Source organism: Vigna unguiculata, chromosome 4 (genome assembly GCF_037176805.1).
Source record: "Vigna unguiculata cultivar grain cowpea cultivar isolate G323 ecotype 2 chromosome 4, ASM3717680v1, whole genome shotgun sequence".
Lineage (NCBI taxonomy): Eukaryota > Viridiplantae > Streptophyta > Magnoliopsida > Fabales > Fabaceae > Vigna > Vigna unguiculata.
The window spans coordinates 45,414,836-45,440,381 of record NC_140795.1 but is presented as its reverse complement, the minus strand read 5'-3'; the positions used below and the strand labels follow the sequence as shown (position 1 = coordinate 45,440,381).

Here is a 25,546-nt window from a genome sequence, read left to right as displayed (position 1 = left end):
TTTTAAGTCCATCACTATAAGAAAATATTTTATTAACAACCCATTTTAGTGACAAGAAATTGTTAGTCATTATCGTCATCAATTTAGATACTGATTTACAAAACTAAAAACTTATTAATTACTAAAATAGTCAGCGTTATAAATAAAAATCGGTTGTTAACGAGTTATTTTTCTTGTATTTAATTGTTTATTTTTAATTTATATAACTTTGCGATAATTTTTAATCATAAGCATAATTATTAAAATAATTATGATGACAGCAATTGAGAATAAAAAATAATGAATATTGCTTCTTTATAAAAAAAAATGTACTTTCGTAATTTATTATTTTCCTTTTAGTACTATTTGAAAAATAATTATTATATTTATAAATATTTTAATTATCATATTTATGATTCACAAATCAATAGTTTAAATTGTATAAAACATATTTCATTATTTTTAAGAGAATTATTTCCTTTTTGTTTTATAAAAATTTTCAAATAAAATTATTTTAAAATTTATAGGTGTTAATTTCTGTAATAATTTTTTTTATATACATATTTCTCTATATAGTTATTGTTTACAATATATGTGTGTCTGTAAATTTGTTTTTAAATAATTAATATTTAAAATTATAATATTTTAATATAATTTTAAAAATATATTTTTAAACTATTTTTTAAAATGGTTGGAAATTTAATATCCAAACGAGACTATATAATTAGTTTGATGACATATTAATTATATATGAAATATTACATCAATAGTTATAACTGATAAGATTTTTTACAATACTTATTTTAGTTTTTTTTTATATTGATTATAAAATTTTTAGGGATCCAAACAATATAGAAAGTCCATTTTTAGGTTAATTTGTAATGTGATTAGTTGAGTTCATGAATTCACAAAAAATACAACATGATTTTGAGAAATCTATCACAATCTAATCAATGTAAAATGAAAAGAAGAAGAAGGAGATTAAGATTAAAATTTAAATCCCCACACACACAAATTGGGAAAATTTGAGATCTAGGGATGAAGTGGAACAACTGAACCACAATTTCAATGAGATGCACAAGCCGACATGCAAATATGCTTACAAAACAAATAAGTTACAAACTGGTCTTTCTTCCTGCACCTCGCACCTCCCTGTTTTTTCTTTTTCATGTACTCCCTTAAAAGTGTGGTACTTTCCAAATTTTTCCTCATTAAAAATATAATAAAAAATTTTCATTTTTAATTTTTAATTTTTTTAAATTAAATATTTTGGAAGATATCTTACATCCGAAAAATACTTTCAAGAATATCTAATTCAAAATATAAAAATGAAATATAAAACATTTTCTTTAAAGAGGTGCAGAAAGAAAATGATGACGTGCAGAAAGAAAGATCCTACCTACAAATGGTTGCAAAAGAGAATAGTATTAAAATCAAACTTTTTATTCTAAGAAGACTTATTTTTCTTAAAGAAAAAACACCTTCACTATATAAGACAAAGACAAAATAACATGCATTAATTTTTCAAAATATAACAATTTATTATATAAACCTTATAAACATCAATCTTCAAACCTTATAAGTTCAATATTTAAAAAACTAATATAAAACTGAAGAAAAAAAAATGTAGTCAAAATTGTTGTATTTATTGTACATTTAAATATGTTATGTTTATAGGTAAAAAAAGATAAACAATATTAATAAATCTGACTATAACAAAAAAATACAGTACATTTTCTCACTCATTAAACACTGAACCCCTAAAAATAATATTAAAATATTTACCCCAAAATAATGTTTACCATAAAAACAACGGTTCATGTAAATTACACTAACATTGTATGAAGAGGCAGAAAGAAAGAGGTAGCTTGGTTTTGTATGATTGTTTGATATGACAGCTTCAAAAATATAAGCCAATTACCATTAAATTGCTATCTGCCGAAAGTGATGGGAACGATATGCACAACCCAAGCTTTTGGATAAGAACAATCCAATATTAAACACAAAATCCACCCTTCATTTTTTTTTTCATGATAAATAACAAACTCCTTTTCTGTCTTTTGTTAATATAATATTCTCTATTAGTTAAAGTATATTGAAATTATAAGTCATAAGTGAAATTAAATAAATAATACATGAAATTCGCTACATTTTCAATTTTTAATCAATAATAAGGTTTATGTATAAAATATAGATAATGGAAAGTATGTTTCTTATATAAGGTACATGCAGCATCAACATTGCTCTTATAATATATACATATATATATATATATATATATATATATATATATATATATATATATATATATATATATATATATTCTATGTTTACTTCTTTTCAATATTACAATCCATCCTCATTGCTATAAAAAATGTTTTTGCTCAATCATTTCAAAGTACACCTAAATCTAAATAAGCGTATTTGACATTGTTTTTAATATTCTATTTCTTTCCACTTTGTTCTTTTTATTTATATCTCTAAATAAAATTTAGCTATTATTGTCAATAACAAAAAGTAAAATTAGATCAGAATTAAAAAAAGTGCATGGATACTTAGAGATTTGAAGATTGTGTTATTCACTATTTTAGACATTATTATTGTTAATGTATATAACCGGCGCAAAATATGTAAAATATAATATTATTATTATATGTAAATGTTTAAAATTTGAGATCTAAAATATTAACACCCTAAAATCACGAAAATATGATATTGTAAACAGAATTCAAGTTATAATAAATTCAATAAAGTTAGTAATATTTTAAAATAAATTTACAGTAATGGAAAACTATATCATAATTATTTACAGTAAACTTAAAGTCAGATCTATTAATTTTAAGTATAATATGATTCTTAAAATAAACATATTTGTGTATTGTAAATTATGCTTATACAAAAATGAATATTTATTTAGTTCAACAAAGGTCACATGGTTACACAATTAAATATTTAATCTGTATAGTAAAACTATGTGTATATTGTAAATTTTAATATATGATATTTTATAAACTAAGTTTTTTTTATTAGTTATAAATTTTAATTATATAGGAACAAAGAAAATCTTAACAAAAAAAAAAATACTAGTCAACCAAGGAAAGAAAGCACAACTCATTGTTCATCGCAGAAAGTATAAATCTTTCTATCTCAGAAAGCTTCCAAAGATTAGAAAGAGAAGGGAAATGGGTAAGGGGGGAATGTCAATTGGTGATAATGGAGAAGACAAAGAAGAGAATATGGCTGCTTGGCTTCTGGGTATAAACAATCTCAAGATTCAACCTTTCAAGCTTCCTGTTCTAGGTATTCATTTTTCCACAATTAACTCAATCATTTCATTCTGGTTTTTTTCTGTTTTCAAATTCTTTTATTGATGATGTTTTCACTGCCATTTTCAAATAATTTGTGTTTTGGAAGGACCCCATGATGTCAGAGTTAGAATGAAGGCTGTTGGTATCTGTGGGAGTGATGTTCACTACCTTAAGGTACATATAATCTTGTTGCATCTACTTTCAATAGTAAGATTAGAAGTGATGAAGCTGTGTTGGAGGAGTTTGATTATCTATGTCTAATTAATTTGCTACAAGATCTGCTCAGTTAAATTAGCAATCTATGATTGATTACATTAATTATTTTATTTATTTGTTTTTTGCATTCTTTGGTTAGACAGCAGGCAAGAGGATGTGAGTTTTTTATTAGGTTGAAATTTTTTGTTGTAGGGGTTATTTCTTGCGTTTATCTATGTTTTCTCCGTTGAAAATTTTCAAATTTGTTGTTTCATTTACTTTTCAGACACTTAGGTGTGCACACTTTATAGTTAAGGAACCAATGGTTATTGGTCATGAGTGTGCTGGGATCATAGAAGAAGTTGGTAATCAGGTAACAAATTTGGTGCCTGGTGACCGTGTGGCGCTTGAACCTGGGATCAGTTGCTGGCGATGCGGCCACTGCAAACAGGGTCGATATAATTTGTGTGATGAAATGAAGTTTTTTGCTACTCCACCAGTTCATGGTTCCCTGGCTAATCAGGTTTGATACAAATTCCATGCCATTAAGTATAGAATCAGTTAACAAAACTGCTTTTAAAATCCTGTGAAGAGACTAACTGCCTAATATTCTAGTAGACTAAAATTTTAAAACCATACGATGAATAGGTAATGTGATCTGTTGTATTCTGTTTCTATAAATGTCTGCACAGATCATCATTATAGTTTCACAAATGTTTTTCATTTTACAAATGTGTAAATTCAGACCATCTAAAAGTACTTATGGAATGACATCTGTATATTATATCCAAGGGACTATTCTTTATATGCCTCATCATGAGAGATTTGTATAGAATCTCTCTCAAATGTTGTGACAGTAGTCTTTTTATTTGCCAGATTAAGCATAAATAAATTCATGGAATTTCTGAAGAAACAAGTAAAATGTTGAAATGAAACCAACTGTTTTCATGTCAATGACTCTCAATTACAAGTGGGAAGTTTCTTTGTCAATTTTCTCCCCCACCTTTGATTTTTCAAATATCTAGAAGAAGGAACTGAAAATATAAATTTATTTTATTTTGAGTTTTAACATGAACCAAATTGTAGCAAACAGTGTGTTCTTGGATGCTTGATAACTGTGCTGTGAAGCATTTCATAAGTAAATGAAGGGTATGCCTTTTGAAATCAATCTGGGGCCTATATAAGCCAAGGAATTGTTTTTCTAGATGAAGATCTGGATATTCTGGGATGAAATCTAGAGTCTGGTGGAAAATCTCAATTGACTAATAGGTTTCAAAAATTATAATTAGTAAATCTCAATTGACTAATATATTCAATCGAGAATTAAAATCATGGATACCATCTTAGTATCTTAATTGCCATGCTGTATGTATTAGTATCATCAGCTTTCCATATGATAATCTTCAACACTTGTTCACAGAAACATTATAACAAGGTAAGTGATTGCTTTACAGAATATTTTGTAAACACACAGCTTTGAACATACATACTACTTAAAATGTTATGAACAAAACCTGCAAGAATCCACTCAACTTGCAAGGATAATAAGAATAATGTGCTGTCCAGTTTGAGTATTCAACTTTGATATTTAATGTTTAATATGATTTTTTTCAGTGTGAATTATGATTTTTGCATTGGAAAGTGTTCTATTTAAAACTGCTCTTACTCTGATTCCAGGCATGTAATTGAAACTGAACTCTTGTACTGAATATTCCTAAGTATGAGACAATGGTTATCTTGTAGTCTATCATGTACATATGATATGACCATGACTAGTAAATTACAAATAATAATTATAGCCATGGGTGAACTCCAATGAAAACCCTTGTTTGAGTTTCCTTTTTCTCTTTTATAGATAGTGCATCCTGCAGACCTATGTTTTAAGCTTCCAGACAATGTGAGCCTAGAGGAGGGGGCCATGTGTGAACCCTTAAGTGTTGGTCTTCATGCTTGTAGAAGAGCTAATATTGGACCAGAAACAAATGTGTTGGTCATGGGAGCTGGACCCATAGGACTTGTTACACTGCTTGCAGCTCGTGCTTTTGGGGCACCCAGGACTGTCATTGTGGATGTTGATGACTATCGTTTATCTGTTGCAAAATCTCTTGGTGCAGATGACATTGTTAAAGTCTCAACAAACATTCAGGTATTTAGAATCGTTATGTCTCCATTCATCATTTCCTATATATTCTGTTGACACTTAATATGCTCTTCTCCTTGAAAGAACTGTTGTTAGATCACCACTTATTACTCTCTGTCTTCAGTTGTCAGGTTTTAGTGCTTGGTTTCTGTAATATGGTTTTGAAAGAAGGCCATTTAAATGTGTTTGTGTGACAACACATTTATATATTTACTGTGCATTTCTGTGTGCATCCATGAATAGCAATGAAACCATATTTTAAATACACTTCTTTGTAGGATGTGGCTGAAGAAATTGAGCTGATACAAAAGGTTATGGGAGCTGCTATAAATGTTACCTTTGATTGTGCTGGTTTTGACAAAACCATGTCTACAGCACTGGGTGCTACTCAGCCCGGTGGCAAAGTTTGCCTAGTGGGAATGGGACATTCTGAAATGACCGTCCCACTCACCCCTGCTGCAGCAAGGTATATGTTGATTTTATTAAAAAGGTTAAATATATTTTTAATCCCTAAATTTGGATATGAAATTGGAATCCGTTTCTGTCCGAAACTTTGATATATTTTGGTTCCAAATCCTTTAGTCCTCTTAATCTAACGATGTTAATTTTATTTACATGTTAAACGGTGTTTCAGACTGACATTTGAGTTAGAATATGTCAAATGGTGTAAATAATTCAAATGTCAATCTAAAATGCAAATGGGTTAAAAGGACTATATCCATTCATTTTTAAAATTTAAGGACCAAATTATATTAAAGTTTAAAACAAAGACGAATTCCAATTTTGCATTAAAATTTAGGGACTAAAAACATATTTAACCTTTATTAAAATAATAAATAACAAGAACTTATGTCATGTTTAAGAGACTATGATTCATGCATACACTACGTATATCAGATGCAACAATTTGATTCTCTTAAAAAGTTTATGATGTATGACATTTGGTAGTGATGGTTTATCATACATTATTCAGGGAAGTTGATGTGATTGGAGTTTTTCGCTATATGAACACATGGCCTCTTTGTCTTGAGTTTCTAAGGAGTGGAAAAATCGATGTGAAACCACTTATAACTCACAGGTTTGGGTTCTCTCAAAAGGAAGTGGAAGAAGCCTTTGAAACAAGTGCTCGTGGTGGTACTGCCATCAAGGTCATGTTCAATCTTTAGAAATTGTCTTATTTTGAACAAATCATGTACTTACATGTTCATGCTCATGCTCATGCTAAATACCAATGTATTTATCACTTGGTTTATGAATAAAGTGGCTCAAAGAAGCACTTGTGAAAATGTGAATGGTAACTGCAGCATCTACAGATTCAGTTATGAGGTGAAACCTTTGCTTTTCTTAATATGTGAATGAGTAAACCCTCAAATTTGTTAATAAGTAAGCCATTGAGAGATTAAATCTTCATTTTGGTTCTTAAGAAGAATCATGAATGCTGCACATTATTAATTTGGATACTACTTAAAAACTCAATTTGGATTGGTCGGTTGAATAAATCCAACTGAAAAGAAAAAGCCATCGTAGTTCGTGGATTCAAGTCAAAATTTTTAATCCGTTATGTTTCTGACCCAATTATGATACAATTAAAACGTTTAAAAAGCACAGAGAACTGATAAATTATTGAATTTTGAGCATAGTAGCATCTCAGTTTTTTCTGAGAAAAAAGTCAGAAAATCGATCAAAGGTAGCTAAAGTGCAATTCAATAATAATTATTTAATTTTAACATAGATACAAACTTGTGAGTTAACTGGATTTACCTTGGGTTTTAATCGAGTTAGATAGAAAAAAAATCATTTTTTTAAATGTCGGTTAAACTGAATTAGATTTACTTAATTCATGGATTAAGTAAGTTTGAAATAGGTTGAAGATGGATTGACTATAATTTACTAACAATTCTTTATTATATTTTACTATTTTTTCATAATTTTTTTATATATAATTATTTACTATAATTATGTAAGTTCATCATTTTATCATTTTAAAGATTAAAATGTTGTTCATTAATTTAAAAATATTTCTAGAAATATTTAATAAAAATTTAATTTTAGTAAAAATATCACTATAAGATTTATACAAAAGTAGATTGAGTGTCAATTTAAGGAGGAACAATATTACTTTATTTTTGAAAAAATTGGGATTAAATTGAAACTAAAAATAAATATAGGGATCAAATAAAATCATTTTGACATGTTACACAACTATGAAATGACATATGTAAAAAATAAAAAAAAAATCAAAATAATCAGAAATTGACATGTGACATTGACTTTAATACTGTTTGATTAAACTAACGGTAAGAACCAAATTGAATCATTTTTTTAAAATAAGGACTAAATTGAAACAGAAAAAATTTGAGAACCAAATTGACATTAACTGACAAATACAAAAACCAAAAGAATAATTTAACTTAAAACTATAAACAACACAAATTAAATTAAAAATAAATCAACATAAATCAAACTGAATTTTTTTTTTTTAACTTTTAACGTTTATTACGCATTTCATTTCAGTTACCATTAGAACCGAAACAGTAACAATGAAATATGTCTCGATTAAGAACTGTAACAAAAAAATAACATTTTTTATTCCGGTTAAATATACCTTAAGTCTTAAAGTGATGTTAAATAGTTAAAATAACAGTTGTAGAAACTATTTTCTTACGTGAAAACAAAATAATAATAATTAGAGATGATTTTTTTTAAACCTAAAATCTGAAAATTATGAAAATAATTTAAATAAAACTTGTATTAGTTAAAATTAATTAATTATAATATGTTAATTTGGGTCGACATCAACACTTTTTTTTCATTTTTGGAATATCTAGGATTGCTAGGAGTTTCGTGTGGCTTAGAATTACTGAAAACAGGACTCAGTTGCAATTATAGAACTGTTAGACCCCGAATCAAAAAGACCAAAAGAATTGAATCGAAGAAGTGAAATACAATAATACACGAAACGAAATCAAACATTTTTGAGTGGTCCATATGAAGCTGCCATGATCAAAAGTTAGAGTTAGGTCATTTACATTTCTTTTATTTACTTATTTATTTATGTATTTATTTATTTTATTAAATATCATTCTCAATGGCATGGAACCACCAAACCCTGTGGGCCATCAATACTGAATTATAATATTATAATAATATATTAATTATAATATTATGATTTAGAAGTATAGCTCTACTGGAATAAATGTACTTTCGAAGTTTCCGAATATGGTCAATGGTAGTGGTTGTTGACCCACTTAGTAGTAATAACCCAAAGAGAAATGAGGAAATAACCAAAAGAAATCAGATACCAAAAATTTAATTAAGGAGTAAAAAAAGGAGAGAAAAATGTAGAAAAGAGAGTGAAAATGGAGAAAATTAAAGAAAATAATATTGTGAATGTTATATGATATATAAAATAATATTTTAATGGATTAAATATGTTTTTTTATGTCTTAACTTTTAGTAAAAATTGTAATTAGTTCCATCCGTCTCTCGATTTTAGAAATATGTAAATTTAATAATTTTAATCAAATTTTGTTAAATTTAGTTGACGTTTCAAACATGTTTAATGAATTTTTGACACATTTTCGTTTTAATGTTAGCTAAAAAATATTAAATAAATTTAACAAATTTTAATTAAAAATATTAAATTTACGTATTTTTAAAAATGGAATACTAAATTAATATAAAATTTTAAAGAAAAATTAATTTTAAATTTTACTGTTAAAAGATTAAAAACAAATTCAATTTTATTTCATGTGATTAAATCGAAAGATTACAATCTTATAAATCCGTCTTCTCCTTTATCTGCAAATCACTAAATGCAAAACAAAAGCTTTATTTCCAAAAAGTTCTCCCAAAATCAAACTCAGTCTTAGTCTTTTAAATTTATTTTTTAAATTATTTATTTGAGAATATTTTCATTTCTTATCACATTATTAATTGTCTCCACAAGTTGGCATCATTACCAACATTCATGTTAAGAATCGCATGCGTCACTAAAGTTATAATGGGAAAACTTATTTATTTAACTTCGTTTATTAAGATATTTTTGTAGTTTCTAAAATTTAAATAAAATTTTTGTGGTAATCCTTCAAATTTGAAATTAATATTTTTAACCCTAAATGTAAAAAGGATATTTAAAGTCTCATAAATTTGACTGGTTTTTCAAATTGAGAATTATTTAAAAAGTTAAATATAATTTTATCATTTCACTTTTAGTAAAAATTAAAATTTGATTAGTTTATCTTTAAAATTTTTATTCAATTGAGTCCTTCAACTTGCATTAATTTAGTCGTTTTAATCAAATTTATTAAGTTTTTCTATATTTAAATGTTTTTCATAATAACTAATATTAAAATGAAAATGTATTGAATAATGTAAATAGTTCAGATGCTATCATCAAACACGTTTGAAACATCAAATCAACTTAATAAAATTTGATTAAAAAAATTAAATCTACATATTTCTAGCATTGAAGGACTAAACTAGATAAAAATTTCAAAAAATAACTAATTCCAAGTTTCTCATAGTTTTGAGATAAAAAAAAAACATATTTAATCTAATTTAAAAGTAATTTTGAAGATTTCTAATTAAAAAAGTAATTTATTTTAATTTTTAAAGTTAACAGTAATCATTTGTTGACTTAATTAGCACATACTAATTTGAGAAAAACGATTATAAGAGTGTTTGAAATATTTTTCTCCTATTCTCGCTCTCACCATAATAGCAAAAGTACTACAACGGCAATGGCATTCCTTCATATTTTTTTTTCCTTATTTTTTTTAATATTGTTAAAATTAACGCATAACTAAATGTAACATTTCTTTAATTCACGAGATTTTGAAAGCTTGAAATTATGAATATATTTATCTTCCAACATTATCCATCATTTGAATTTTGGAAGTTTAAAATTGTGAAAATGATATCTCTGTAGTTATAAGAAAACATGCCATTAAATTACTTAAACTTTCCTCTGACTAAAAATAGTTAATCATACAGTGTAGGTGACTTTTTTTCAATCCCATATTTTTTTTCTGTAGAGAAAAAAAATAAACAAAATCAATGCTAATTATGAATTAGAGATGTTAATTTGAACATTTCCATTCAAGAGACTCAAGGAAAACATCATCATGGATTGAATTTTTAATGATTCAATCCACATCCATTTTGGATCCAAATAATTGGATTAGATTTTCGATCCAAATCCATTTTTTCAAAAAAAGTAGATTGAATTTTTTTAAAATCCAGATCCAAATATTTAGATCAAGTTTAAATCTAGATCCAAATATTTGGATCAAGTTCATAATCCAAAATTCATTTTTCATAAAATAAATTTAAATTCAATTTTTTAAAACTTGTGTACATAAGCTGATACCATAGAATTTGACAGATTTTTTGTTGGGGCCAACGAGGCCAAATTTCAGCATGAGATAAACTTGGATGACTTTCGAACGAATTTCGGTCGAGGACAACGTGACCAAATTTGGGCCAAGGTCGACTTGACAAAATTTCAGTCGAGATCGACTTGATTAGATTCTACTGAATTTCGGCCAAGGCTATTTTGGATAATATGACCAAATTTTGGCTATAGTCAACTTGGCCAAATATGACCACATTTGGGCCAGGGCCTAATTAGTCAAAATTTCGGTCAGGGTTGACTCCACTAAATTTGTCAGTCGGGACCGACTTGACTGAACATGGCCAGATTTCGATCACAGCCGACTAAGTTGAATATAGTCAAATTTCATTCGGGACTTACTCGACCAAATACGACTAAATTTGGGCTAGTACCGAGTCGACCAAATTTTGGTCATGACCAACTCGATTAAATTTGGCCAAATTTATGTCAGGACCAACTCGCCTAAATATGACCAAATTTCGGTCGTGATCGACTCTGCCAAATACGACCAAATTCAGGCCAAGACCAACTCAGTCAAATTTTGGTTGAGGCCAACACGACCACCGAATTTTGACCAGAGCCGACTCGACTGAATTCGGCCGAATTTCGATCGTGGCCGACTCAGTTGAATACGGCCAAATTTTGATCGTGACCGACTCATTTGAATACGGCCAAATATCATCCTAGGTCGTCTCAGTCGAATACGACTAAATTTGGGCCAGGGCCGACTCGGTCAAATCTCAATCGGGGCCAACTCGATTGAATTCGACCAAATTTTGACTGGAGCCAACTAGGCGAAATACAGCCAAATTTTGGTCGCGGTTGTCTCGGCCGAATACGGTCAAATTTTGTCTAGGTCGACTCAGCCCAATGCAGTCAAATTTGGGTCGGGGTGAACTCAACCGAATACTTCCAAATTTTGTGCAGGATCAGCTGGGCCAAATCTCGATCGAGACCGACTTGACAGAATTTGGCCTAATTCAGCCAAATTTTGTATAGGGTCATGCCAACTCAATCAAATACGACTAAATTTGGGCTAGTTCGTCTAAACCTTTAGCCTAACCTAACCAAAAATAGAAACTAAAAATTTGGATTGAATATTTAGGATTATCTATTTTGAAAATCTAGATTTAGAGTATGAATATACAATCCATAAAATATATAAAATGTATATCAGATTGATATCCAAATCCAATAAAATGGATTGAATTTTTAATAAAATAAATATTAAATGGATTGAATCATAGCAAAAATGGATTAGATCATGAAAATTAGATTTTTTGCCTATCCTTAGTTTAACTTTTCAGATCATCCTCTACTTCCTTTCGCTCATTTAAGAGTTCAATATTATAAATTATTGTTGTTATCTTCATAATTTTAATTTTTATGTGTTAAATAAACATTAATTATTACTTTTACCCTCATATTTTTATTCTTTCACTTTTATGTGTATTTAATCTTTTTTTATTAATAATTTTTTTTACAAGAGTATAATTTAAATTTGTTAGTAAAAACTTATGGATACATTAACAATTTCTTTATTAAACTTCTAAAATTTTCAATTAAATTGTAAGGTTTAAAGTTTATGAATATAAATTTTAAAGTTTAGTGTTTACGGACGTCTCACGTCGCACGTTGCACGTCGTATGTCTCACGTCGCACGTCTCTCACGTCTCACGTCTCTCACGTCTCACGTCTCACGTCTCTCACGTCTCACGTCTCACGTCTCACGTCCCAGGTCCCACGTCCCACGTCTCACGTGTCACATCTCATGTCTCACGTCTCACGTTCCACGTCCCATGTCTCACGTCTGACGTCTCACGTTCCATGTCTCTCACGTCTCACGTCCCAAGTCCCACGTCCCGCATCCCACGTCTCACGTCCCACTTCCTATGTCCCACGTCTCACGTCCCACTTCCCACGTCCCATGTCTCACGTCCCACGTCCCACGTCCCACGTCTCACGTCTCATGTCTCACGTCTCTCATATCACGTCTCTCGTCGCACGTCTTATGTTGCACGTCCCACGTTCAACGTCTCACGTCCCATGTCCCACGTCTCACGTCTTACGTCTCACATCTCATGTCTTACGTCCCACGTTGTCTCACGTCTTACGTTCCACGTCATCTCGCATCCCACGTCTCACCTCCCACGTCTCACATCTCACGTCTCATGTTCTACGTCTCACATTCCACGTCTCACGTTCCACGTCCTACGTCTCACATCTCACGTCTCACGTCTCACGTCCCACGTTCCACGTCTCACGCCCCACGTCCCACGTCCATGTCTCACGTCCCACATCTCACGTCTCACGTCTCTCCTCTAACGTCTCTCGTCGCACGTCTCACATCGACGTCTCATGTCCTACGTTCCACGTCTCCCACGTCTCACGTCGTTTCACGTCTCACGTCCCACATCCTACGTCTCACGTCTCACGTCCTATGTCCCACGATCCACGTCCTATGTCTCATGTCTCACATCCTACATCCCACGTCTCACGTCGCACGTTCCACGTCCCACTTATCACGTCCACGTCTCACCTTCCACGTCCCACGTCGCACGTCTCACATTATTGTACTGAAATACTTGATTCTTTCATAAAATAATGGTGTTTTGGTTTACTGGTTGCAGTATAGCTAAGGTTCTTCTTTGTTGTTTATCCTTCTTTAGATAATAGTTTCTTATTGATCAAAAGAAGGAAGAGAAAGGACATTATTTTAACGGAAATATGAAAGCTAACCTTATGCAACAACAATAATTTGAAGCTTTTGCTATCATTACATGGATGATTTTAGAAAAGTGTTTAGATGTTGGCAAGTAATATTTTTTTATTAGTTTTCTGTTCTACATTCAATATGCGAAGAGATGTGTCACAAAATTCTAATCAAAGGTGGGCAAAAAATCCATTTTTTATAATCCAATCTATTTTTTCTATGATCTAATCCATTTAATATATCTATTTTATTAAAAATTCAATCATTTAAAATTCATTTTATTAGATATGGATATCAATCTGATATATATTTTATATATTTTATGAATTGGATATTCATTCTCTAAATCTAGATTTTCAAAATGGATAATCCAAAATATTCAATCCAAATTTTTAGTTTATATTTTTGGTTAGGTTAGGCTAAAAGTTGAGACCGACTAGTCCAAATTTAGTCGTATTTGATTGAGTTGACGTGACCCTGTACAAAATTTGGCTGAATTCTGTCAAGTCGGTCTCGATCAAAATTTGGCCCAGCTGGTCTTGGACAAAATTTGGAAGTATTTGGTTGAGTTCACCCCGACCCAAATTTGACTACATTGGGCTGAGTCGACCTAGATAAAATTTGACCGTATTCGACCGAGACAACCGCGACCAAAATTTGGCTGTATTCAACCTAGTTGGCTCCACTCAAAATTTGGTCGAAGTCAATCGAGGGCCCCGATTGAGATTTGGCCAAGTCGGCCCTGACCTAAATTTGTTCGTATTTGGCTGAGATGGCTTAGGGTGAAATTTGGCCGTATTCAAATGAGTCGGTCACGATCGAAATTTGGCCGTATTCAACTAAGTCTGTCACGATCGAAATTTGACCAAATTCAGTCGAGTCGGCTCCGGTCAAAATTCGATTGTGTTGGCCTCGACCAAAATTTGACCGAGTTGGTCCTAGCCTGAATTTGGTCGTATTTGGCAGAGTCGATCGTGACCAGAATTTGGTCATATTTAGGCGAGTTGGTCCTAACCTAAATTTGGCCAAATTCAGTCGTGTTAGTCATGACCAAAATTTGGTCAAGTCGGCACCGTATTCGGTCGATTAAGTCCAGAACGAAATTTGACTATATTTAACTTAGTCGGCCGTGATCGAAAATTGACCATATTCAGTCAAGTCGGTCCCGGCCGACGAATTTAGTGGAATGAACCATGACCGAAATTTGACTGATCAGGCCCTAACCTAAATGTGGCCATATTTGGCTAAGTCGGTTATGGCCAAAATGTAGTCGTATGAGGCAAAATCGACCCTGGTCGAAATTCAGTTGAATCCAGTCAAGTCAATCTCGACTGAAATTTTGTCAAGTCAACTTTGGTCCAAATTTTGTCACATCGTCCCCGACCGAAATTCGTTCGAAAGTCATCCAAGTTTATCCCATACTAAAATTTGACCTCGTTGGCCTCGACAAAAAATCTACCAAATTCTATAGTATCAACCCTATCAAAAATCTAATCCACATCCATTTTGGATCCAAATAATGGATGTGGATCCAAATTTGTGTTCATAAGGCTGACACCAAAGAATTTGACAGATTTGGCCAAATATTTCCAAATTTTGTCCAAAGTCAAATCTTGATCGGAACTGACTTGACAAAATTTGACCTAATTCGGCCAATTTTGTATAGAATCACGCCAACTCAATCAAATACGACTAAATTTGAACTAATCTGTCTCAATCTTTAGCCTAACCTAACAAAATATATAAAGTGAAAATTTGGATTTTGGATTATTTATTTTGAAAATCTAGATTTCGAGAATGATTATCCAATCCATAAATTATATAAAATGTAGATTAAATTGATATCCAAATCTAAGAAAATAGATTTTAAATAGATTGAACTTTTAATAGAATGGATATTAAATGGATTGAATCATAAAAAAAATGGATTGAATTATAAAAATTGAATTTTTTGCCCACCCTCAGAAAACATAATCAGGTTCGGTACAATAAATCGTTTTTAAATTTGGATGACAATAATTTTATCTAAAAAATTGAAAAAGTGATGTACAAACATTTAAACTCTATATATAAGGGACATATCAGTAACTAATTAGGATGTATTCCACCTACAGAAACAATTATGGCTTCAAAACCAGGAAGAAAGATTATTATTAAGAGGAAACAAAATAAAAATAACTACAATTAAAGATACACAAATTAACACAATCAGCTTTGACACAATTTCTCTCACAATCCAATCTGCAACTGAACATCAAATCACAACTAAGACAACTTTACTCCAAAAATACATCGACCGAGTAAGAAGGAACTATACCTCCTAATTATACAAATAAAAAAGAAAACAAGAGTTATCGTATTCATATTTCGTCAAGCTCATGATCACTAGAAAAATAATACAACAGATGAAACAAGACCAGTTACTTGTAAATGACAAGCAACAAACATTTATTTGGTGTGTGTAAACGCGTAGGAGGTGTTAAGTAATAATGCTAAATAATGTTGTGAATTCACAAAATGTTACAAGCATCAATAGGAACGCCCTACTTGAGCACAGCTTTGCGCCAAGCATATCCACTCAACACTAAAACCAAAGCTCACATTCTAAACGCAAGACTACTTCCGCAAACTTAAATTACATACAATCCCTTTACCTCTCTTTTTCTGCCTCTTCCCAATCTCAGCCTTAATTCCCTTCTTGCAGCTAAAACGATTACAAAAAGGAAGACCAGAAGAAACTAGTAAAACATTTAAATGGAACATATTGTAAATGTCACTTTATTGGACGGTAGCGGTTGCCTCCGCTGACCAATTCCACACTCTTACTTCACCAGTACCATCTCCGGTGAAGAATATGCCGTTAGGTCCTATCTGGATTGCTCGTACCTCTTGTTTAGTTAATATCTTACCCCTCTCTGCAAATCTGAAAAGAAATGGGGCAAACATTGAATAATGAGAGCATGAATGAATACGATGTAAACTTTATTTCCACCACAAGTACAAACAGCCATATAAGTTCTTATTTCTCTAGAATTGAAATTTATTCAGCATTGTGCGTATTTCTCTCTTACTAGTTTTAATATGAAATGATAACTGGCTTGGGTTTCATTTGGTTGTATTAAAAAAACAAGCTTAATTTATTATGCAAGTCATTAATTCCACTTGCAACATATAGAAGTAAAAACCATACAATTCAGTTTTGTAGAGAACCATATGGGGCAATTATTTAGTGGTTTGTACTCTGTAGTGGAAATAAGAGAACCAAATAAGAGCATGAACAGGAGATCAACTACTTACGATGGCAGATCATAGAGGCGCACAGTGTTGTCATTGCAAGCACCCAACAAAATGGGCTTGCCTTGTGAGTCATGCATCCCACATAGGGTAAGTATACCCTGCACACAAATAAAAAATCGTCAGAATAATGAAAGCCACCACATCACACACTCAACAAACCCCACCAGCCAAATTTCAAGTGCAAGTAATTACTGTTAAGGATATATAAATATACATCCTTGTAAAAACAATAACTCCATTTCGTTTTCATTTTTATTCAGTGAAAGAAACAGTTATATTATAACAAAAAAGTAATAAACCTTGAAAATAATAATGCAGCAAATGAGTGCACGAAAAAATAGAAAGTAGGTGGACTGAAGTATAGCAGCAGTGACAGATGCAGGGGAGGCAGGCATGGCCTATGTTCTCACCCTCCTAGATTTTTGTAATTACAATATATAAAATATTTACAGCTATTGGACTGCCCTCCCCCTCTATTTACTTTGGTACCCTTTTTCTGATAAGTAATATATTGGGTTAGAGGATTAGAGATGGTGCTTCTTTCCGACACTTAGTCTTGGTACGTGTATAAATATGGTGAGCGTAATATTTATAAATCGTGCTTCTTTCAACGGATGTAAGATAGACTGCGATATCATCTTTGAAATTGGTTTAAGCTTAACTTTACAAAACTGATTAGTAATGTAAGAATTGCCCCTATTTATATGCTATATTTTAATATTATCTTTAGTCAATGTGGGACAGTTCTTTCCAATACACATCCCTGTCTAGCACTATTGGGCTTGGTACGTGTATGATAAGTGTCCCTTTTAATGAAATCTAAAAGGGGCTTTAACATCGTCGTACAAAATGATTTAATGCTTAACTCAGTCCTCCAAAGCCAATCTGTAATCTGAGGATTGTTCCTAAGCTACTTGTATATTGTATTTTACACTATCTCTAGTCATCGAGGGGTTTTTCAATACAGCTCCAAAACTTCTTTCCCTATGGCTTAACACTTATTAGATATGCTCCACACAAGCATGCTTTGAAAGTGTTACTATATCCATATTCAAGTCACTTTTTTGTCTTGTGACCTCGTTATTTTTGAGGATTGAAATATTTCGAATAGTATTATCACCAAGGAAAGCTTACAACATATATATGCTCCTTTCTGATCAAGTCCCTATCCAGTTGCATGCAAAAGCAAAACTACCCAGAGTATTTTTCATGATCGGAAACTTGGGCAACATTTTTTATATTTTCTAAACCACATACATCTTGGGAGAATTTGAGTTCAGCTCAAGAGGAGTAGAGCTGGATCATTGATAGCAGAACTAAGGATTGATTCCACACAATTATGAGATATCAACATTTCAAACATCATAGTATAATAAATCAATTATCCAAGGGAAAAGTAAATAATAGAATACATACATGTTCCTCATTGTGAGTATATGTGACTTCCAAGTTTCCGCTTTCTGTAGCATACCATACCTGCAGAAATCAAATACTAATTGCAGAACTTACATATAGTCAATAATACATATACAGCCAGTAAAATTTGCAAAACCAACCTTCACAGTTTTGTCCAAGGAACAAGATAAAAGGAATTGTTCCCAGCAGAGAACAGACATCACAACAGATGTGTGCTCTGTTAGTGTCTGTATACATTGCAAGGTTTCAAGGTTCCATACCTGAAGGACAACAACCAATTGGAAGCAATGTGTCAAATTAACAAACCAAACCCTATTATCACATTGCTTAAAAAGAGACCAAAGAAAACGAACAATACACATGACAAGGAGCACACGTAAAACTTACTCTTATTGTATTGTCCATTGACCCAGAGTAAAGTCTATTAGCACCAACAACTAATGAAACAACACCACGAGAATGACCTTTAAGTGATGCAGCTGGCTCGAAGCAGTTATTACCTACATTAAACTTCCATGCCAATATAGATCCATCCTGCAATAGAAGTCATTTCATTACATATTAAAAATTAAGATGGTATTCCAAATGTGTAGACAAGTCAGAACTTTTTCTTCGGTATTCCGTTCTCATTTTCAATAATAACAAAATACAATGGGCTTTGAAAGATGTTTTGATTGAGTTTTATTGAAAATATTTCCCAAGATCACAGAAGCATAAATTGATTCATTGTTTGGGAGTTAAAAGGTACCCAACTACCTTAATAGTTAATGCTTGGAGATCATCACACAACCCTTCACATAAATAATATGAGATTCAAGGTATCACAGTCTCCGCATCACGAATTAGTCCTCCTTAGGCATAATCAATGGCCTATAGTCCAAGCCAAGATATCCACCAGCAATCAGAAATATCCCACATTCCCAGCTGACAATTGCTTAAAAACAATTGTCACACCTCATGTGCAAGCGCAACTAGGCATTAGACAGAACTTCTTGGCCAATTAGATGGCCTAAAAGAATAATATGGGTTGTTTTATTAGCGAGTAGTCAGTGCTATAAAGCATCATCCAATCCAATCCTTTACATCATAAGACCTGTGCTATGACATAATTATTTACTATTTACAATCCTATCATCCGTCATTTTCCTTTCATTTCGTCTATGCTATGTTGGTTAGAGAGAAAAGAAATTGAGAGTGAAAGAGAAAAGAAAGGAAGAGAAAGAGGTAAGAAATGACTAAAAATTGAAGTTGTTTGGTTGAAAATAAATAGAGTATAAAAGAAAAGAAAGAGAGAAAAATAAATAAAATATGCATATTATTGTTAGTATTATATACACATTTATTCATAAAATAAAATAAAACTGTTTATAGAAAAATAAGAAAGCAACTAAAAAAACTCTCTCGTTGCCAGTTCAGCGCAATTCTTCTGTTATTTAAGAAGAAATGAACAGTAAAACACTTTCGGTTCATTTCTTCTTTTTTGTCAAACCAATTGCAAATTTCAAAGGCAGTGCTCTTCAACGCATTTCTTCTCTTTTCATGGCAAACAAACTGACCGTTAAGGTATGTATGGGAGTACGATTTTGGGGAAAAGAAAAAGGAGAATTTTTCCATTTTTAATTAATATTTTCTCATTTTAATAAAAAAAAAGAAAAATAAAATGATAGATTATCATAAACTAAATGATAAATCTTCTGATTCTTTTAATAATAATAAGTAACATATAACTCTTAAACTAAAAATAAAATTTTCTTCTCCCTTCCCTTTCCCTACAAGGCCCCAAACCAGACATACCCCACCGATTCTCCTAGTTATTTTTCTCCAAATATATTGCACTTACAAAATTGTATCAATAGCAAGGTAAAAGGCAAATAGTCTTATTAAATGTTTCTCCTTTAATGCCTTCATTGCCCGATGTCAGCCTCACCCATCAGCCCTAAAATTAACCTAAACATTGTCATCTGTAATGCCACAACTTTAGTCCCCTAACATTATTGTAAGATGCAACTCTAAAATGTTTAATCCATACAAGCATAACAGATGGGAATGCACTTTTTCATCTCATCCAACAGATCCCAAGCACCATGAAGATAATCAGAATTAAAATCAGGACCACTTACTGGGTGAAAAAAATAAATCATGAGTTGAAAAAAACAAATCATTGTCAAAGGGAAAGAAAATATTTACCTGTGTACCGGCAAAGAGCATATCATTGCTTACAACAAGAGCATAAACTTGTCCAACGGGGCCATTTAGACTTAGCTCCATTAAATTTTGAGTGTTCCAGGCCTGCAGCATCAATGTCATCAACCAAAAGAACATCACTTATGATGTAAGGAGCAGTGAAAAGAACATACCATAGCAAAAGCATTTCACTAAATTATAGAGATGTATTTTATTTGAAAATTTGCAGGGTACAAAATAAGAGAAAAACAAAAGTGATGCCTATTTCTCTTTCCTACCTTGACAAAATTGGGTATCCCAACAAAAACCCAGGGGCCTTCACTGATCATGCAACCTACTTCACCACCAAGATTGATCACACCTACACACTGCAAAGGAGCAAGGACAAACAAAACCAAGATCAATCTCACCTTTTCAACAAGGAAATAAAAAATAAAGAAAAATACAATATTTACTGCAGACCTTGAAATTTGGAAACAAAATAGAGAAAAGAGGAGCATTAAGTCAATTGTAATCATTTTAAAGAGACAGAATAATGCATGCTTCACATGGTACGAACAAGCAAAATCAAACTTGGAAGTAATAAAGAAATTCTCCTACTCCAAGGATATAGAAGCCTTGATATGAAGCTCCTTTTTATAATCATATGGATCAATATCCATGTTAATGATAAAATAAGGAAAACCTTTTTCAAATCCAAGAGATATAGAAGCCTTGTTGTGAAGCTCCTTTTTTTCACAATCACTACTAGACCTAACAAATCTTTTGTTGTTGAAGTTGTTAGTCTATTCATGCAAATTCCTCGTGATGCCCACTATAATGTTGTGATTCACAATAACATATACCATAAAAGAGGAGAAGGGCAAGGACCGTTGTATGAAGATAAAGGAAATACACAGAACAACGACATCGATCACTTGTGAACTTGGGTAGATCAAACAAATTATCCACAAGTTGAAGCCTTGTGAGATTCAAAAGTGATAATCAAGCAGAACTTCATATTGTCTCTAATCACGTTTGAATAAAGAACCAGACACAGAAATTGCTTGTCATTTGTTCAAGAGAAATTGTTGTGCAAGTAAATTAGTATTGAATTTATCAACTCCCAATAATGATCAACTTGCGAATGCTCTAAGACTTTGAGAGGTCTTTGTGTTCCAAGCTTGGTACATACAACCTATATGCTCCAGCTTGAGAGGAAGAGTTAGAAAAGTTTATTATTGTATTTTGCATAACTTCATAAAAGTTGTATGTTGTTATAACTGTCAGTCATATAGAGTCCGATGTGTAGGGTTTTAGTCTACTTTTCTACTTCTGGATCGGGTTCAGACCCTTAATTTATATAAATACATAGATCTTCTGAGATATCATCTCTCAGGCACCATGTTCTATATCTATTATTCACAACTGCGGGAAAAGAGAAGTTGTATGTACATTTAAAATTGAGTCAATTGGCATTACAAAACAAAGCAAAACACTGATAGTTATCACCTTTCCAGACTGGCAGTCCCAAATCCTAGCCGTCTCGTCAGTGCTTCCAGTATACAGCTTATCTGAACCAGAGGGAAAAGCGATTGCACTCACAGCCTGTTCATTCAACAAAACCAACAAGACCCATACCATCAACTCTAATAACCGAAACACACACTAGTAAACATGTTATCAAATATCAACATTTCACAAAGCCTACATTAACACAGGCTCAGTTCACACTTAACCCTATATATGAAGCCACACAACCAGCATTTAAAACACAATTAGAATTATAATCACATGGCATCGTAGAATCCAACGATAAATATGATGTCAAGCACATGCTTGAAAGGTTTTAACAAACGGCCAGTGACCACAATTTCAGCCGCAGCATCGAGGTCTAAAGTCACCACAGCTAAGCCACATTTCTATGCAATTTCTCACAACATCAAGGATCAAACAAAACTGCAATCACAACCGTGATTTAAAACTTTTCACTATCAAGAAGAGTCTATACTTTATAATATATGGTATTGGACGCAGTTCCTCCAAACTGATCAACTCACTTTATAGAGTAAAACTAAATCAACGGTCAACATGGATAAGAAATCGATATCAGTAAAGTAATCAGAAGATTACGCGCACATACACAACAAATCAACATCAAAATTCATTTTCTAGTTTAAAATTAATTGAGATTACTTTCTTTACCGCTACCTTTAGCGGTGCCAATCCCATATCTAATAGAATCTATCTTGTACCTTCTGATGCCCTTCGAGCTGTGTCAGCAAAGAAAACCCATCTCCCACTTTCCAAGAGTGAAGGAACTTACACCTCTCTCCATAATTACAATTCCCCTGAATCCAATAATTGCAAACTTTTTCCGCCTTCACCACCGCCCCTCTACCGCCGCCGCCGCCGCGCCCCCCGCCACGGCCCCACGTGTTGTTGAAATTGGGGCGTCCGCGCTGGCCCGAGAATCCCGATAAGCCCGTATTGTCGTACGCACGCTTCGAGGAGGCCCCGTTGGCGTGGGAAGATGCGGGCAATTCGCTGTGCAGGAAGGGGCACGGGTAGCGATTGCACTTGCCCGCTTGCCAGTGGAAACACACTTTCTGGTGCTTCGCGTCCCCACCGAGACGGTTGTACACACGCTTGCTGCCCCCATCCACGTCCATGATCGAGCGAGCTAGAGTCTGTGATTGAGAGTGCGTTTATCTGATCGAGTTAATTAGGATTGAAAGGGAGAAGAGCTTTTGATTATCTTCCAGCGCAATTTGAAGAAAAACGGATGCAGGGTTGTGATTGGGGAAAAGATTGGAGCATGTGCGAGATAAATTCAGAAATATTGGGGGGGAGATGTAGGGGAATGTATAGCGTGATCATCAAGCGGGAGTGAAGTGAAGTGAAGCTCGTGGGAAAGAGAAACCCTAATTGATGAGATTAGGGTTCGTTAGAGAGACGTGAATTTGGTGCGGTGTAGTGAATCGGGAAGAGATTTTGTGAACTACACGTAAGCAGTGAGTTCTGAAGACATGTAGAATTACGGAATTGACCTCAGTATGACCCGCCACAATGTGGAAACTACACTTCTCCAGAAGATCAGCTCTTCTGAAATCTGTTATATATATATATATATATATATATATATATATATATATATATATATTATCGACAAATTTAATTATTAGTATTTTGTTACACGTATATTAGACCTGTAATTTATGGATTTACTAAATTTTGATAATTTTTTTTTATAATTAATATATTATTTTCTAAATAATTTTAAAATATTAAAAATAAAAATATAAAAAATTATTCAGTAGTCAAAAAATTATTTTATAAATTTCATACATAAATTTTATTATGTCTTTGAACGATAATTTTTTTTATTTTGTTATCCGCACCAATAGAAAATGTGTTGACACTGCTTTTGGACAAACATGACCGGTAAATAGAATCTAATAGATGCGTCACAATTCATCAAAATTAATTTGGTAGAATAATGAAAATGAGTTTAGTTTAAATTATAATTTTAAGAGTAAGTAAAATAATCAATTAGTATTGGGTTCAACTCCCACGAGGAAAGTTTTTGTCTTAATATTTTGGAATCGCGTATAAATATTTAAATAATATCATTGTGATTAAAAACAAATCTTAGCAACAGAAAATGAATTTGACCTTCATAATATTGTTAAAATATCATTAAATACTTTTATTTACAATTTTAGTTACAATATTTTGAGTTGGTTACAATGTTTTGTATATTCGGATTTAGCCCATTCACTATTATGTGTTATGTGTAATAATTAGGACTTTTATTATAAAATGTGTCGTTGGTAGAGTAAAAGAAAAAATAATAGGAAAATTTATATATTTAATTATTAGCAATCGTAACTACAAACAAAATAAAAGAAATTATACATTGATATTCTTATATTTGAAAACGTTCTCTAGATTCATGTTTTGAAGAATAAATACGAAACTCCTTACTTGTAATTAATTTTTGAATGTTAGGAAAAGACTTTTCTAAATGAACAATTAGATTATTAGTATCATACTTCCTAATATCTATCCTTTTATATTTCATCAATTTATCTATTTTTTAAGTTTAATATTAAAAACTAATTTATCATTATCAAATAAAAATTCAAAGACCCAATTAGTAAAATAAAAATTATAATAATTAAGTCACAATTAAAAATCGGTTATAAAAAAATATAGTACATTTTTTTATATTCACAAAAATGAATATACAAAGACTCATAAAATCAAAAAGATAATTCTAACTATTGAATCAATATTCACTATCAAGTGAGACAAATGAAATTTACTTTTTTTTTCAAAGATAATAAAAAACAAATAAAAAATAAAAATAAAAATAATAAGTTTGTGTCTAACTTATATTTTTCTTTACAAATAGAAAGAAAAATATGTGAGATTTAAAGATAAGTACAACATGTAATAAATAAAAAGACAATACAAAAGAAAATAAAAAAGTATCTTCATAGATAATTTTATTCTTTATTATACTTTATTTTGTTATTTATTATTTATTAACATTAAATGTTATGTTATAAAAGAAATAAAAATATGTCAAATTTAATTTTCATAAACTTTCAATAAATATATATTATATAATTTAAAAAAATAAAAATTAAAAAATTATACAAATATTAATTTCAAAAATTTAAAAAAAAAAAAAAATTGGAGTCATGACCTTCTATAGCTCCTTCAAACGTCCGTCTGTATCTTACACTATTAGCTAGTCACATACTTTCTGTATTTGAACTTAGCCGCATTCATTATTATGTTTATATGTAATGATTAAGGTTTTTATTAATGTTAAAACTTCGGATTACGATATTTTTTTTAGAATGTGTCGTTTAGGAATTGGTATGATAAAAGAAAATGAGAGAAAAACAACAAGTTTTTCTAGGATTTAG

The 25,546-nt window shown here is 31.4% G+C and overlaps 2 protein-coding genes across 2 annotated transcripts; one reads left to right on the top strand and one right to left on the bottom strand.

Moving 5' to 3' along the window:
- The first annotated feature begins 3,046 nt into the window (after positions 1 to 3,046).
- LOC114182450 (GroES-like zinc-binding alcohol dehydrogenase family protein) lies at positions 3,047 to 6,908 on the top strand. The gene is made up of 6 exons (XM_028069319.2): positions 3,047 to 3,279; positions 3,394 to 3,461; positions 3,769 to 4,005; positions 5,338 to 5,628; positions 5,901 to 6,088; positions 6,596 to 6,908. The coding sequence occupies exons 1-6, from the start codon at positions 3,162 to 3,164 to the stop codon at positions 6,786 to 6,788; spliced, it is 1,095 nt and encodes a 364-aa protein (XP_027925120.1). The 5' UTR covers positions 3,047 to 3,161; the 3' UTR covers positions 6,789 to 6,908.
- Positions 6,909 to 16,063: 9,155 nt separating this feature from the next.
- On the bottom strand, positions 16,064 to 23,674 carry LOC114182137 (zinc finger CCCH domain-containing protein 48-like). The gene is made up of 9 exons (XM_028068913.2): positions 22,862 to 23,674; positions 22,119 to 22,214; positions 20,906 to 20,995; positions 20,631 to 20,732; positions 18,831 to 18,977; positions 18,584 to 18,703; positions 18,444 to 18,503; positions 17,028 to 17,125; positions 16,064 to 16,653 (listed from the first exon to the last, which is right to left on the bottom strand). Exons 1-9 carry the CDS (start codon positions 23,276 to 23,278, stop codon positions 16,509 to 16,511), a joined length of 1,275 nt encoding a protein of 424 aa, XP_027924714.1. The 5' UTR covers positions 23,279 to 23,674; the 3' UTR covers positions 16,064 to 16,508.
- Between the last annotated feature and the right edge of the window lie 1,872 nt (positions 23,675 to 25,546).